The 17,225-nt window shown below is 41.8% G+C and overlaps 1 protein-coding gene across 2 annotated transcripts in view; it reads left to right on the forward strand.

Annotated features, from left to right (window-relative positions):
* FLOT2 (flotillin 2) overlaps nt 1-17,225 on the forward strand; it is a 493,007-nt gene that overhangs the window by 290,187 nt on the left and 185,595 nt on the right. For both annotated transcript variants that reach the window (XM_053706184.1, XM_053706183.1), the window contains exon 5: nt 16,376-16,494. In XM_053706184.1, coding sequence (XP_053562159.1) covers nt 16,376-16,494 — 119 coding nt within the window. The remainder of the gene's footprint in view (nt 1-16,375; nt 16,495-17,225) is intronic.

The raw sequence follows: 17,225 nt of genomic DNA on the forward strand, positions 1-17,225 counted from the left end.
ATTTAAAGCCATACAGCTGGCATTCCAGTTTTCATCATGTGCCAAATTAGGTGTAGATTTACGCACTGTTATCTTTTGCATCTCTATTGGGAATAAAGCCAACCTGGTCCTGGTGTATTAGTAAGGGGAGAACCGAATTGAATCTATTTGCTAATATTTTCACAAATATCATAAACATCAGAGTTTAAAAGGGAAATTGGACGATAGTTAGGGATTTGATCTGTGGGTTTATTTGATTTTGGTATAACTGTTATATGGGCTTGTAGAGCAGATGGGGTGAATAATTTATTATTTTCTATGTCTTGAAAATTGGAGAGAAGGTGAGGGACAATGATGTTTTTGAATTTAGAGTAGTAAGCATTCCCAAAGCCATCTGGGTCTGGAGCTTTCCCTGTGGGAAAAGATGATTTAGCATTTTGTATTTCCTTAAGAGTAAGTGTGAAGCTATCTGTTCATTAGTAAGGGAAGGAAGGTGTAAATGTGAGTGGTAGGTGGAAATATTATTTTGGCTGGGAGAGGTTTGATTTCGCTCTAGGTTATATAGTTTGTCATAGTGAGGGCGGAGCTTGGCTGCGCAGGGAGATGGACGACTAATTCATTAGCTCCTAGGCCCCACTACCCAGACCTCATAAAAATAGCCTTAAAAAATTAAAGCAGCTACCCAGGGGAAGCTCTAAAGAGAGCAGAGACCTCAGGGATTCATCCCACGCGCAGGATTACCCCCTCTGACGTAAACCCTAAAGACAGCTCAGCAGACAGCATTGGAGGCCTCACCGCAATAACACAGGCAAGCTGCGCACATCGACAGGAGGCAGGAGGGGATAACAGACGCCTGTTTAAACCTTGGTACGGGCCCAGCCGTTGCAGCAGGACACCTCCCGCACACAGACATCCACCGGCAACCGGAAGAGAGAAGGCTGTACTACAATCGGAGGCCGGGCCCCACACGCAACTACGCCGTCAAGCCTTACAGAACGTCAGGGGCGGCCTGAGGTGAGACACACCTGGGACACATCCCGGTTCAGATCATAACAGAGGAGCCAGTGGTAGGTAGAGGGGGACACACACACTGCACGGAACGAAAGTAGTGAGACACCACAGAGCTTCAACTGGGGCCAGGAGGGAGATGTTAATATATAAATAGCTTCTCACAGCAAAAATCAAAGCACAATTATTTCCATCCTGGATTAATGCAGAGCTCAGACCCATAGATAATTCAGGCCCAAAGAATAACGGTAAGGGCTGTGACTTAAGGGAGTACCAACACGCTCACACTTGCCCCACAGAAAAAGGACAGCAGCATATAAAGCTACTCTAGATAAGACTCTCTAAATACCCCTAGTACTGGCCATTCCAGGCTGCAGATCATACAAGCCAGAAACACAAAGCAAAACTAAGCCAATACAGCAGTACCTAAAGTCACAGGAGCCAGCCAGCAACACACAAAAGATGGGAGCCAGCAAAACGCTCAGAGCAGCCAGATCAACAACCCCCCTCCACCACAAGTACATCTCAAATCCTGACTAAAGAGGATATTAACTCATTATGTACAAAGGAAGATATCAAAGAAATTGTAGGGGAGGTCAAGAGCTGATACGGTGAGTTAAAAAAGGACATATCAAAGGTAACCATCAGAGTTTCGGCATTAGAAGAATACCACAACACCACATGCAATGATGTTCAACATATCTCAAAAATGGTATACGACCAACAAGAAACAATACACCACTTACTGGAAAAAGTAGAGGACCTGGATAACAGGGGCAGGCGTAATAATTTACGTATACGCGGTATCCCTGAGTCAGTACAACCATCGTCAATTGAGGGCTGCCTGCAAGATCTGTTCCGAACAATAAAAGGCACAAATAGCGCACCAGATGTAAAAATTGAAAGGGCACATAAAGCGTTAAGAGCTAAGCCACCAACGGAGGCACCCCCTCGAGACATAATCCTGAAGTTACTCAACTATAAGGATTAAGAGGCAAAAACAGAAGATTACACATGCAGGCAATCACATACAGGTTTTTGCTGACCTGAGCCCTACTACTCTGCAGAAAAGGAGAGACTTCCATTTCATTACATCAGTACTCAGGAACCAGAACATACCATATAGATGGGCCTTCCCAGTAAGCGTCATAGCAACCAAAGGCGGTACCACTGCAGTGTTCAGGAGCCTGGATGATCTCTCTAATTTCAATAAGGCGTTGCAGCTCAACATACCAGACCCAGAGGAAGAACAACACAACATGAAGGAAAAACACCCAGCAAACGAAGAATGAAAGGCCGGCAGAAGGGGAACCTGAGGCTCCATAATCCAACAGACCCTCAAGAAACGGGCTCTACAGATAAATGACTCTGTATTTCAGATAAGCTGGACTGTCTTTTCAATCGCTACAACAAGGCTTAAGGTCGTATGATACTTTATTCTTAAGGATTCTTTAGTACAGGTTTGGGGGTGGGGATACTACCCTTATAATAGCACTTACTGTTACTGAAACTGAATAAATGCACTGTTGGCTATTTGAATGTAGTGATAGGAATTTTTGTTGTTAGAGACATAGAGAAGTTATAGCTTACTTTGAGAAACTTGAGAGATCCAAATCTCTAACTTGTTAACATTTTGTTAATTTAATCATATCTGTTTGATTGAAACACTCCAATACTTTGCATCTTGTCATCTCTTGAATGTTATATTGCAGTCTACATACACCTTCACATTGGACTGCTGCACGCTTCCCCCAAAACAGCACTACCAAGTGTATATGCACAGGATGGCGTCAAACACACACGCGCTCACTCTCACCACGGTGAATGTGAAGGGCTTGAACAGCCCTGAAAAAGGTCCATCGCCTTCAGAGACCTATACAAAACAACGGGCGATGTCCTGTTTGTTCAGGAAATGCAGTTTAAGAAAGGCAAAGAGCCAAAATTATTAAGCCACAAATACAGAACTGCTTATCTGGCCTCAGGCACTACCAAAAAAGGGGGGGGGTGTTATGTTTAAAAACTCCCTACAATTTCAGGCCACCTACATAGAAAGGGACAAAGGTGGGAGATAATTATAATGGGTCTCCTATTCAACAAGCCGGTCACATTCACAAACGTGTACTTTCCAAATAAAGACCAACACCACACATTTAGAACTATATTCCAATCATTATAGTACATGCCAAGGGAACTCTATTTATTGGTGGGGATTTTAACTTGCCGCTAGACCCTAATATTGACACATCAACCGGGACCACCAGTACTTCCAAGAAGGTGATTAAGTCAGTAGTCACATGCAACAACTGAAACTTCATGACGTATGGAGAACACTTAACCCTAACACCAAAGATTATACATTCTACTCCCACCCACACAACACATACACGAGAATAGATTACATTCTTACAGACCAAACAGGACTATCTATGGTTAGACACCAAAATTCTACAGATCACATGGTCGGACCATGCACCTGTACCAATGCACGGTCGAGTGGCCAGATTTGCCACACAAACCGTACATTTGGAGACCAGATGAATACATGCTAGAACACACACTGACTACCGGCGCGGTAGAGAAAACACTGGACAATTACTTTAATGAGAATAACACAGAGGAAATAGCTCCATCCACTATATGGGAAGCCCACAAGTGTGTAATGAGGGGTGAATTTATAGCACTCAAGGCTAGGGAAAAAAGGTAGAAAAGACAATACCTGAACTCAACACTGGCGCAAATTGGCTATTGGGAGAAACAACATAAACAAGACCCACAGTCTGTCACCATATTAGAATCCCTAACAAAAATTAGGCAATCCTTTTAAAAATCACCTCACAAAAGAATACCAACTCAAGAACGCACTACTGAAACAGAAATATTTCGACGTACAGGACAAGACGGGTACTTCATTAGCCAGGGCCCTTAGGAGGCGGCAACTTAATACATATGTGCATTTCATTTCGGATAAGCAAGACAACACGCATAGGGATAGCAAGAGTATTGCTAAGGTATTTCGGCAGGCTATGCCGAGCGGGAAGAGCCTGGGACCAGATGGCTTCGGCATGAAGTACTATAAAAAAAATACATAGAACACCTAGTAACACCCCTAGCAAATTTATTTAATTTGTTCACGCCATGGAAAGGCTTTACTGAAAACATGCTAGAGGCCCACATAACCGTTCTGCCGAAGCCAGGAAAACAACCAGACAGGCCTGAGCATTTCCGTCCGATATCACTCCTGATCTCGGACATCAAAATCTTTGTCAAAATCCTAGCTAATAGAATTAACCAATGCCTACCCAAATTGATCAACACTGACCAGGTGGGGTTTGTACCAGGAAGACAGGCACGGGATAATACATTAAAAGCCCTTCAAATTATATCTTATGTCAAAATACCGGCGGTAATAGTTTCCACAGATGCTGAAAAGGCATTTGATAGGGTAAATTGGCAATTCCTAAAAGCAGCCATGCAAAGAATGAAATTCGGCAACAAATTTTTAACTCAAGTCTTCTCTCTGTATACACATCTCACAGCCAAAGTTAATTAAACGGCCTTCTGTCAGAAAAAATTCTGTATAGGGAATGGGACGAGGCAGGGGTGCCCACTTTCCCCTGTGCTCTTTGCGTTGACGATAGTGCAGAAAATTAGAAACAACAAACCGGTGACAGGCGTCTTAATAGGCAACACTGAACACAAGCTAGCTCTTTCTAGTTAATACCACCAAATACGAAATGATAAATGTAACGTACGATGATGAGACACTAAACCAACTAATACCTGACTGCCCCTTAAAAGGGCAAAATTCGAAACTTAAATACCTAGGTATTTACCTTGCACCAGACCCAAAGATCGTATTTCAGGCCAATTATAAAAAATTTGAGGAGAATTTGGTGGCGGATCTTTTCAGTTGTAAGAACAAGTCTATCTCATGGGTGGGCAGAATAAATGTAATAAAAATGAATATCCTCCCCAGCATATTATACTTACTGCAGACAACACCTATACACTTGCCACTTAATTACCTAACTCGGATACAATCCCTAATTGAACAATTTATATGGCAGGGAATCAGACCGCGAATTGCGAAACAAACCATGTATTTGCCTAGGGAGAGGGGAGGTCTGGGGGTACCCAATATACACACATTCAAAGTAGCTATAGCTTTACACAGGCTGACAGACTGGTGCATAAACAGTGGGTCCAACTTGACAGACACATCTTAGGAGTAAGTAATGCCGGAACTGCGGCATGGAACCCCAACAAGCAAAGGCCTGAAATGATACAACAGTACTCCATACTGACAGAATTTTTCGCAACATGGGACAAATTGACGGCCACCTCCACAAATATATCAAATGCACTTTCCCCAATGTTACCTATATGTAACAATACCACATTACCCTGGAACTATAAAGACACCCACACAGAGCATGGTAGTCACATTAAAAACAGAACCATAGCAATATTTTAACAGGACAGAAAACTTAGGACATTGGAGGACATTAAGGAAAGTCACCCCGACATAAACATGAACTGGTACTTATACACGCAGATGTGTCACTACATCAATAACCACCCTCACAAACAGCAATTAACTAGATGGTTAACACCATTTGAAAACCTATGTCTCCAGAACAACACACCCAGACACGCAATATCCATACTATACAAACAACTAATAATCAATGCCGAGCAACAGATCCCGACATATACTAGAGCTTGAAAGAAAGAACTGGGAACCAACATATCTTCTAAGGACTGGTATAGAGCATTTCTGGCCACTAATAAATCATCCATATCCACTAGTGTACTGGAGACAAACTACAAATTTCTTACAAAGTGGTACCTCGCTCCTAGTAGACTCCACAAGATCTATAAGACGGGGAGTAATATGTGTTGGAGAGGGTGTGGCGAGGTGGGAGATCCCATACATATTTGATGGAAATGTGACAGATTGGACACATTCTGGGTGGAGGTACTCAAACAAATGTCAGACATAGTAGGGAAACAGTTACCCAATGACCCGCTTATACTTTTCTTTATGGCAATTCCCAAACTCGCTAATAGCATAGCAAACACACTGTTGATATTGTTAATCAACTGCGCTAAAATATTAATACCAAAGCATTGGAAAACCAACATAGTGCCCATTGTGTCAGAATGGAGGGCACAAGTAGAAAATCTAATGCAGTTAGAGAGATGTCACCATCTTAGATAAGGCACTATAGAGACCCATGAACTAATGGTAGATATGTGGAAGCAATACACTCTCAGCACGAGATGCGCAGGCATCCGAACCACAAACACATGAAAACACACAAGACTCACGATATGCAGAAAATGCAAACCTTCATCACACTCGAAATAGATTTTGTGCACTAAGGAGAGACAATTCTGAATTTTCAACAGTGTATAAACATGGAGGGGTGGATGACTTTGTAGGCTTGTGACTCAGGGACACATGATACAATGGAGTCCCAAAAGGACAGCTATAACACTTGGGACTCGAACACAGAATAATCCCCATGAATGTGTGCAGTTGATCTTGCCTTGATTTGTATATTAGAGGTGGTGGACTGTACTGACCAAGTTTTACCTTTGTTGTCTTTAATTGTCATGATATAGCATTTGTTAGTTCTTTGTTTCAGTAGTCTGGCTAGAAGTTTACCCTGTTTATTGTTTTTGTAATAATTTATTTTTGAGAAATAGGGCTTTACGTTTAGCTTCTGCTCCTAAGAAAAAAATGTTACTGGTTCCTTTTATGTTGTATGTTTTCCAGAAGGGAGTGTGTTTTTTTTTGGGGGGGGGGGGGTCGCTTATGTATTTCTTGAAGTTTATTTAGATCTTCTAGTAAAGTTTTAAGAAATTATGATCTCTGTTTATTTGTTGCAGCTTTTAAAGCTATAATTTCCCCCCTAAGCACACACTTATGTGCTTCCCATATGTGTTGCGGTTCTACGTCTGGAGTAGTATTCAGAGTGAAATAGTCTTCTATGGATTTGGAAATCTGGATACAAATAAGTGGGTCTTTCAGTAAGGTTTCATCTAATTTCCAAGTCGTGTCTTGTATTTGTGAAGTAGGCCACTTAAGGGTGCAACTGATCATTGCATGGTTTGACCATGTTAAAGGAGAAATGTCTGTGTGTTGGATCAAAGCTAAACTAGTAACATCTATTAACAGGTAGTCAATCCTCGAATAAATTTGGTGAGGGTGGAAATAAAAGGTGTAGTCTTTTGTGGAGGGGTGGTGGAGTCTCCAGGCATTGTGCACTGCCATTTTGGCCAGAGTGGATTTGACTAATTTTTAATGTTTTCTGAGGGACTGAGGAGGATCCCAAAGAACAATTGAGATTGGGGTCTAAAGCTAAATTGAAATCTCCACCTACAATTAAGCTGCCTTTAGCATGTTCAAGTATTGTATTACCCATGTTGTGAAAAAACTAAGAGGAGTAGTTGTTTAAAGCATAAATGTTGGCTAAAGTTATGGTCTTATTATAGAGTGATCCTGTTATTATAATTAGTCTCCCCTCCCTGTCTCTGTATGTGAGATGCTAAATAAACATGTCCGAAATTTCGAAGAGACTGAAGAGACTCCCTTCCCTTCTTAAAATGAGTCTGTTGCAAGAAGATTATATTACATTTGAGTCTTTTATAGTCTCTTATAGCTGTGGATCTTTTTTGGGGGGTGTTTAGTCTGTTGACGTTGTGGTAGAGAACTTTTATGTTCAGGGGGTCACTAGCCATTGTCTGTTTGTGGGAATAGAGCACATTCTATGTGTATGAGGATTCTGTAGCTAAACCGAAACCTTGTATGGAGTAATATATGTGTGATTTGAGTGTTGGCTATAAGTCTGTGAATTCTGTCAATGACACAACAACATATTGAATAAGTAATGACATTAGAATACCTTGCAAAAGTGCAACCAATGAAGAAAATATAACAACCTGTAAATGTAAAACATGCAGAAAAAATGCAACAACCTGCAAATGCAAAACCTTCATGAATAATATAACAACATGTAATTGTAAAACCTTCAGAAAAATAGTAGAAATAATTAAGCATAACCAACATAAATACGATATTCGGTGTACGGGTGTTTCCTTTTATACACCATTCTATGGGGGTAGAATGTGGTCAGATAGCCTTCAATTTTAGTCTACTAATGTTAAATATTATTTAAGGCAAGTTGTGGACAGATTATAAAAGTGGGCTGAGAACATAAGGATCTTATGGTGTTCAGGGTCATTTATAAGGAGAGATATAAAGGAGTACTATCCCTGAACTTTCGAGTGGTTTCATTAAGTGATAATGTGAATGGAGCTCTTAGGGGGGTCACTGATTATTAAATAAGGGTGAAGTTGGTTACTTTAGCAGTGGAGAAAATAGAAATTACAATATACATTCTATGTATGTTGTGGTGCTTGAATGTCATACCACTACTTTCGTACTACTTAATGTCCATGTGAAACCCCTTGTCCGCAGGGCTCAAGTAACTGTTGAAGAGGATGTGGGTCCTGTCTTGCGTCTCTTTGATGGTACTTTGTTCAAGTTGGAACGCTGCTCCTTAGGATTATCTTTGTCTGACTCCACAGGGGGTGATGGTATGTCTATTATTCTCTCTGGTGGTAGGTCAAAGGCGAGGTTGAGTTTCTTAGCCAGAGAGTCCAGATTATTGAAGCTTTTATAAATTATTTAGGTTCCATTCTTATTAATGATAAGGCTAAAAGGGAAGCCCCATCGATATCTGATGTTATTGTCTTGAAGAGTTTTGGTGATGAAGTGTACGTCCTTTAGATTGTTTGAGGGCAAAAGTCCTGATATACCTGCAGATTTATGACTCTGAAAGGAGATTGATTGCCTGGTCCTGGCTGCCTGCCAAATCTTTAGTGGTATATTTCAGCAATCTTAAAATGACATCTCTGGGTGGAGCTGGAGGTTTAGTGGGGGTCTCAAAACGTTATGAACTCATTCTCTATTAATTTTGGAGTGGAGGTGCTCGTGGGGGGGTCAGCAATTGGAAATAAGTACAAGCAGAACAAGAAGGCCACCGAAACGACGTTGGCATGAAGATGTGGCCCCCGACCGGTCTCCGGACCATGTATTGGGCAGATTATCTCTCTTCTAAGAGGCCTCATTGCAGGATGTTCAGGACCCTTGGGTTCTGGAGGTTGTCGCCCAGGGTTACAGGATAGGGTTCAGATCTCATCCGCACAGGGGCAGATTCCTTCTGTCAAATCTGTCTTCCAGACCGGAAAAGAAAGAAGCTTTTCTAGACTGTGTGAGGGATTTCTCTTCTCTCTGAGTTATTGTACCAGTACCCCCAGCAGAAAGGGGTCTAGGGTACTATTCAACCCTTTTCGTGGTCCCAAAGAAGGAGGGCACGTTCCATCCGATTCTAGAACTAAAAGGTTTAAACAAGTTTCTGGCTGTTCCATCGTTCAAAATGGAAACGATCAGATGGATTCTGCCCCTAGTTAAAGAGGGTCAGTTCATGACAACAATATACTTGAAGGATGCCTACCTTCATGTGCCGATCCACAGGTATCACTTCAGGTTCCTGAGATTTGCGTTTCTGGACCAACATTTCCAGTTTGTGGCCCTTCCCTTTGGTCTGGCGACGGCCCCGAGAGTCTCTACGAAGGTTCTGGGGGTGCGACTTGCAGTGGCCAGATCCAGAGGCATTGCTGTGGCGCCCTATCTGTATGACATCCTAGTCCAGGCGCCGTTGTTCAGCCTCACAGAGGATCACTCCAGGGCCCTTCTTTCGTTACTCCAATCTCACGGTTGGAAGATAAACTCAGGAAAGAGCTCCCTGATTCCCAGCAACATGGTGGAGTTCCTGGGAACGATAATAGATTCTAAAATCAATGAAGATATTTCTCACAGATCAGCGACGCAGGAAGATTGCGTCCACCTGTCTTGCCCTTCAGTCCTCCTCCAGTCCCTCGGTGGCTCAGAGTATGGAGGTGATCGGGCTCATGGTGTCCAGCATCGATGTCATTCCATTCGCCAGGTTCAATCTCAGACCTCTTCAGCTGTGCATGTTGAGACAGTGGAACGGCGATTATTCAGATGTATCTCAACGGATTTCTCTGGAGGTTCGGACAAGGGATTCCCTTTCTTGGTGGATTCATCCGCAACAACTGTCCCAGGGTCATCCTTCCTGAGACCGTCCTGTGACCATGGACGTGAGTCTAGCAGGATGGGGTGCTGTTCGGGTGCCAGGATGGCACAGGGAAGGTAGTCTCAAGAAGAGTCTCTTCTTCCGATCAATATTCTGGAACTTTGAGCGGTGGCCTCTCCTGGGGTCATTCAACTTCATCAGGTTCCATACGGACAACATTACCTCGGTGGCTTACATCAACCATCAGGGGGGGACGAGAAACTCCCTAGCAATAAGGGAGGTTTCTCGGATATTGGAATGGGCAGAGTACCACAGCTGCTCGCTTTCAGCAAACCACATTCCGAGTGCGGACAACTGGGAAGCAGATTTTCTAAGCAGACAATCCTTCCACCTGGGGAAATGGTCTATCTCATGGCGTCCAGACTCGATTGCAAGCTACCCAAATACGGGTTGCGATCCAGGGATCCCCAGGCAGAGCTGACTAGACAGCTTAGCAGTTCCTTGGGGGTTCAACCTAGTTTTTCCACCGTTGCCACTTCTACCTCGATTAGTGGCCCGCATCAAGCAGGAGCAAGCTTCGGCTATTCTGATAGCTCCGTCGTGGCCGCGGAGGACGTGGTTTGCGGATCTGGTGGGGGATGTCATCGTCTCCTCCATGGAGGTTACCCTGTTGCAGGGATCTGTTGGTACAGGGTCCCTTTCAACATCAAAATCTAGATTCTCTGAGGGTGACTGCGTGGTAATTGAATGCTTAGTCTTAGCTAAGAGAGGATTCTCTGATACTGATTGATACTCTTGTTCAGGCCAGGAAGCCGGTCCCTCGTTGCATCTATCATAAGGTGTGTAGGACTTACCTGTCCTGGTGTGAGAAGTATGGATATCCTTGGCACAAGGTTAAGGTATCTAGGATTCTGTCCTTTCTTCAGGATGGACTGGAGAAGGGGCTTGCCGCTAGTTCCTTGAAGGGACAGATTTCAGCTTTATCTGTTCTGTTGCACAAGAGGCTCGCTGAGCTTCCTGATATCCAGTCTTTTGTACAGGCTCTGTCTAGAATCAGACCTGGAGCTTGAACTTGGTTCTGAAGGTGTTGCAGAGGGTTCTGTTTGAACCTATGCACTCTCTTGACATTGTTACTTTCTTGGAAGGTTCTGTTTTTGTTGGCTATTGCATCGGCACGCAGAGTATCTGAGTTGGCGGTCTTGCAATATGAGCCTCCTTATCTGGTTTTTCATGCTAATAAGGCTGTTCTTTGCACTGGTTTGGGATTTCTTCCCAAGGTTGTGTCTACCCGTAGCATCAATAACACAATAGTTGTTCCTTCTTTGTGTCCTAATTCTTCTTCTCCTAAGGAGAGGTTACTTCATAATTTGTATGTGGTTCGTGCTTTGAAGTTTTATCTTCAGGCTACGAAGGATTTCAGACAGTCTACATCTCTTTTTGTGCTATATTCAGTGCTAGGGGCAGAAGGCCTCTTCTAATTCTTTGTCTTTTTGGTTAAGAAGCATGATTCGCTTGGCCTATGAGACAGCGGGACATCAGCATCCTCAGAGGTTTACGGCTCATTCAACTAGAGCTGTGGCTTCTTCTTGGGCCTTGAAGAATGAGACCTCTATGGAGCAGATTTGTAAGACGGCTACCTGGTCCTCCTTACATACCTTTACAAAATTTTACAAATTTGATGTTTTTGCAATTTTTGGGAGAAAGGTTTTACAGGCTGTGGTGCCCTCAGATTAGGGTCCGCCTTCTTTGCCCCCCCCCCCCGTTTTTTTTCATTCAGTGTCCTCTAGAGCTTGGGTTTTTGTTCCCACAAGTAATGAATGAAGCCATGGACTCTCCTCCCCTTTAGATGGAAAATATAAATTATGCTTACCTGATATTTTTATTTCCATCGTGGGGAGGAGAGTCCACGGCTTCTGCCCGTTGTGCCGGTGGGCAGACCTAAAATTAAGATTATCCTTCTGGCACCATTTATACCCTGATATTTCTCCTACTGTTCCTTGTTCCCTCGGCAGAATGACTAGGAGATTAGGGAAGTGGGGGAGGTATTTAAGCCTTTGGCTGGGGTGTCCTTGCCTCCTCCTGTTGGCCAGGTTCTTAATTCCCAATAGTAATGAATGAAGCCGTGGACTCTCCTCCCCACGATGGAAATGAAATGATCAGGTAAGCATAATTTATATTTTTTATCAGACTCACTGACGTGTTCTTAAGACATATCCTGTGGAGGTGGCTAGGTGTCGACCCTTCACGATGGAGTGCATAAGATCCCTTTAGTGGATCCGTTGTGTGGGCTCAAATCTTTCTGTGTGCGCGCCCGGATCCATTAAGGAGAAAGCAAGATGGCGCCGGCGTCTCCTGTCTCTTGTCACTTTCCCCTTCTCCAGTTTGCATGATCTAGCTCAGGGAATCTGCTCGGTAGCCGGGCATCCTTTACAGCTCTGCTGTAGACTTCTTTTAGTTGTTTCTGTCCACTTTGCCTGCCTTTATGGGACTTTGAAGTTCTGACAGCTACGGAGCTGTCAGAACTTCATAATACTGCACCAGGAGTTCCTTTCTCTTTCAGCCCTAATGTTAAAACCCTCCTGGGACTTGAAGCGCGACTCCTACTGCCGGCTTGACATAGACAGCCCAGCTCGTCACTGCCAGGGAGCGTGTGCAAACTCCACAACTGCAGCCTGTCAGCCAGTGAGCATCTGGTAACCATCTTCAAACTACTGTCTATGTCAAGCCGGCAGTAGGAGTCGCGCTTCAAGTCCCAGAAGGGTTTTAACATTAGGGCTGAAAGAGAAAGTAACTCCCGGTGCAGTATTATGTACTGCAGGGTCAGGAACCATTAGATATAGCCACACCACGGATCTCGTATTTCACTATGCAAGGCTTTACCCATTATTCCCAGGACTGTTCTCTCCCCTCTCTCTCCCCTCTCTCTCCCTCCCCGTAGCTTGCTATTTTCAAGTATGGTGTCTGGAGCCGGACACCGACTTCGTCAGATTTGTTTAGGGAACATTATAAAATGTGATTTGGTTTTTACAATAACATTTTAATATATATTATGATGTTAAAAATACTATTAATTCACAAATAAAAATGTCTCTACAAATGCTGCAGCACACGCTCTGCGTATATCACAGTGAGCGAGATTCCTCTAAGCAGCATAGTGCATGCATTCTAGGGCCCTGTGCAGCAGATTTTGTAAAGCATCTACTTGGTCCTCTTTGCATATGTGACGACCAGGTTTAACCAACCCTGCACCAGTCAATTTTTTGTCACATAAAGGGTTAACAGAACCTTTCCACCTTTAAAGGGGCAGGAAACCCCAAAAGTAATTTATGATTCAGGAAGAACATAAAATTTTAAACAACTTTCAAATTTACTTTAATAATTTACTTTAATTATCAAATCTGCTTTGTTCTCTTGTTATCCTTTGCTGAAGGAACAGCACTGCACTATGGGCAGCTAGAACACATCTAGTTAGCCAATCACAAGAGACAAATGTATGCAGGCACCAATCACAAGCTAGCTCTCACTAGTATAGGATATGTACGTATTCTTTTTCAACAAGGGATACCAAGCACATTTGAAAATAGAAGATATTTTTAAAGTGTCTTAAAATTGCATGCCCCAAACTCCCCTTTAATACTAACCACACTAAACTATCTCTAAGCTGACACCACTTAAAGGGACAGTCTAGTCAAAATTAAACTTTCATGATTCAGATAGGGAATGCCATTTTATACAACTTTTTATCATCAAATTTGATTTTCTCTTGGTATTCTTTGTTGAAAGCTAAACCTAGGTAGGCTCATATGCTAATTTCTAAACCCTTGAACACCGCTCCTTATTTCAATGCATTTGGCTGTTTTTCACAGCTAGAGGGCATTAGTTTGTGTGCCATTCAGATAACTTTGTGACCATGCCCGTGGAGTTACAAATGAGAGGGCACTGATTGGCTAAATGAAAGTCTGTGAACAGATCTGAAATAAGGGGTCAGTCTGCAAAGGCTTAGATACAAGGTAATCACAGTGGTAAAAAGTATATTAACATATCTGCTGTTTATGCACATTATGGAAAAGGGTAATACAGGGATTATCAATCTTCTTAAACATTAACAATTCTGGAGTAGTCTGTCCCTTTACGATTTATTTTATGGGAAATCTTAAGAAAAACCCAGACTAACAAATTAAATCCCAGAATTTAGCAAACAAAATGATCTAAAAAACACAGCATTACCCGTCTCTTTCAGTAACGTTTTTTTAAATATTAGACAAAGGCAAAAACTTAATAAATTAATATTTATGAGCAAAAAACAAGCCGATGAGCTTTATTAATAAAAAATATGTTAACAAATAGAATTATACACAAGCAAACTTTTTTTTAAAGAAGAAATAACATAGCCTAATACTGTACTAGCTTAGATGTCTGCACCAGGGAGATTGGCAAGAAAAGATGGTCACTCACGCTGTTGATACACAGGCTCCCATGTAGAATGAACCACTTGTATTGTTAGAATCAGTTTTACACCTGTTCCTCTGATATCAAATTCCTTGACCAAACCATCTAGAGGGGCCTCTCTTTTATGACATATAATTTCAGCCAAAGACTCTGAGCTTTGACATACCATCTTATAAAACCTGTTATACATATTCTGTGCATATACCCAAATAAGCAATTTCCCTGTGACATTATGAGAATTAGTCTGATACCAAATCTGACATGGTTGTCATATTTTCATCATCTAGTGTCATTTATGTAGTGAAAGCAGGTTTCAATTTGTACTAGTGTCCTCTGACCTCATCTAGCTCTGGGTAGAGGGCACTGATTTTTATTCTCTTGTGCTGACATTTTTACTTACTTGCACCAAGGCAGAACACTGTGCGAGCTGCGTTCTTATCAGAAACTAAAGGGTCTTTGCGGAAAGAACGGTAGTGGCAGTTAAAAAAAAAAATGTTGCCTGCACTTTTAATTTCTGCCTGCTGGTGTCACTGTTCCGTTCTATCTCAATGGAAATATTTACTACATTCCTCTCTTTTTAATTTCCTTCCATTTCCTGATCTCCAGTGCGGTACAGGGTTACGGCACATTTTTGAAAAGGTAAGTCAGGGCTTAACAAATGTATTCTAGGAGTGTATGAGCCAACCAACATACTTAGACAGATTTTTGTTGTTGTTCTTTAATAAGTGTGTGTGTATGGTGTGTGTGTATATGGTGTATACACAGGCTGTACATGAACCTGTCCTCATGCACACCAATTAAGGGCAACAAACTCAGCAACACCAGCTTCTTAAAGACAATGCAAAAAAAATTTCACTAAAAAAAAATCTCATCGCAGAAAATGAAAAGTTCTGCCTCTGGGCTTACTTGATGCATCAGTACATATAAAATAACATTTGGTCAAATGGAACTTAAACTATTTATAACAGGAAGGCCTGTTGGTTGAGGAGAATACACGGACATACAACCTCTCAAAAAATTCAAAATAGCACCCAGAGAGGAAGTTAACACCTAAAAGCAAGCACCTAAAATCAAGAGGTTTTCATGACAGCATAGCTTTTAGAATCTTTATCACATTGTTGTGTATGCTTCTTCTGAAGCTGCTTTTGGCAGTAAATTCCCACTCATGCCATCTGGTGAAAGAAGACAAATTATGCTTACTCAATAAATTAATTTATTTCATGATGGTGAGGCAACAGGCCACCACCCTTTTTTAAAAAAAAAAAAAAAAAAAGTTTGCTGCAGCACTTGTTTTGCACTTCATTTGCCTCACTTTATCATTCCTGCTTTTTTGTTTCCTTGATCTACTTGGCTTTATGTATGACTGAGGACTGAGAGGGATTTAAAGGTCTGGTATGTTGCGGTGTTTTGCCTCCTCCTAGTTGTCTGAAAGGTAATTTCCTACATGTTTTGTCTTGTGGACTCTCATCGTCCTGAAATAAATTTATTAGGTTAGCATAATTTTTGTTTCAACTGACCCAGCTACATGCAATACGTTGATTGCTTAAATTAGTGCAGGAACTCATTTGCATCTAGTCATGACTGAGCACTGCAGATAAACTCAAGGATGTTGAAAAGGTGTAGCCATTAACTGTCTAAATAGCTAAACCCTGTAGGATTTGTAATTATCAATGTATATAAAGCATTTGAACATTAATGTGGTTTGTAGATATTTTCCTGTAAACATTTTTTCAGCTTCCCTTTTTTCACAGTTTTTGTATTCACAATATTTTATTGCACTTTAATTACTTAATAATTATACCACATTTTAGGTACCCTGACTGTGGAGCAAATCTATCAGGACAGAGATCAGTTTGCCAAGCTGGTTCGGGAGGTTGCAGCTCCTGATGTTGGACGTATGGGTATTGAGATCCTTAGCTTTACCATCAAGGTATGAATTACTGAAATTACTGCTTATCACTACTATGTAATATGAAATTACAATAACACTTTATTTGGCTACTGTAATTTGTTAAATGATATTGATATAATATAAAACTTGATGGAACACCATCTTCCCACTAACCTTATTTTTATAAAAATATTTTTTAAATCAGAACTCATGAGTATGGTATCTAAAGGCTCTTGGGAGGTGGTCTCCTTATCAGTCTTTTCCATAAATATTTTAAAATTTAAAGCAATGTTTTTTGAGTCCCCTTCTAATTTAACATCTTTATTTCAACTCAAATAATTTGCCACCATTTGTTCTAATCAACCTTCTGCCTCTGTTGAAAGCAGGGCTGTATTACAGGAAGTTTCAGATATTCTCAGTCAGTGTTCTTTCTCAGGGCAATTTCTGTAATTCACATACTCAGGAATTTTGCATGGGAGTTTAAATAACTTGAGTTTCCATCTAAAGGGGAGGAGAGTCCACGGCTTCATTCATTACTATTGGGAATTAAGAACCTGGCCACCAGGAGGAGGCAAAGACAACCCAGCCAGAGGCTTAAATACCTCTCCCACTTCCCTTATCCCCCAGTCATTCTTTGCCTTTTGTCACAGGAGGATGGCAGAAGAGTGCTGGAGTTTTGGAGTAGTCTCTTATGGAGGGTAGTACTCTTCGCAATGGGACTGGAGTTTTAAGTAGTCCTGTCAGCCTCTCAGTGAGAGCCTGGGCGAAAG

The sequence above is a fragment of the Bombina bombina genome, chromosome 3, assembly GCF_027579735.1.
Source record: "Bombina bombina isolate aBomBom1 chromosome 3, aBomBom1.pri, whole genome shotgun sequence".
Taxonomy (NCBI): Eukaryota; Metazoa; Chordata; class Amphibia; order Anura; family Bombinatoridae; genus Bombina; species Bombina bombina.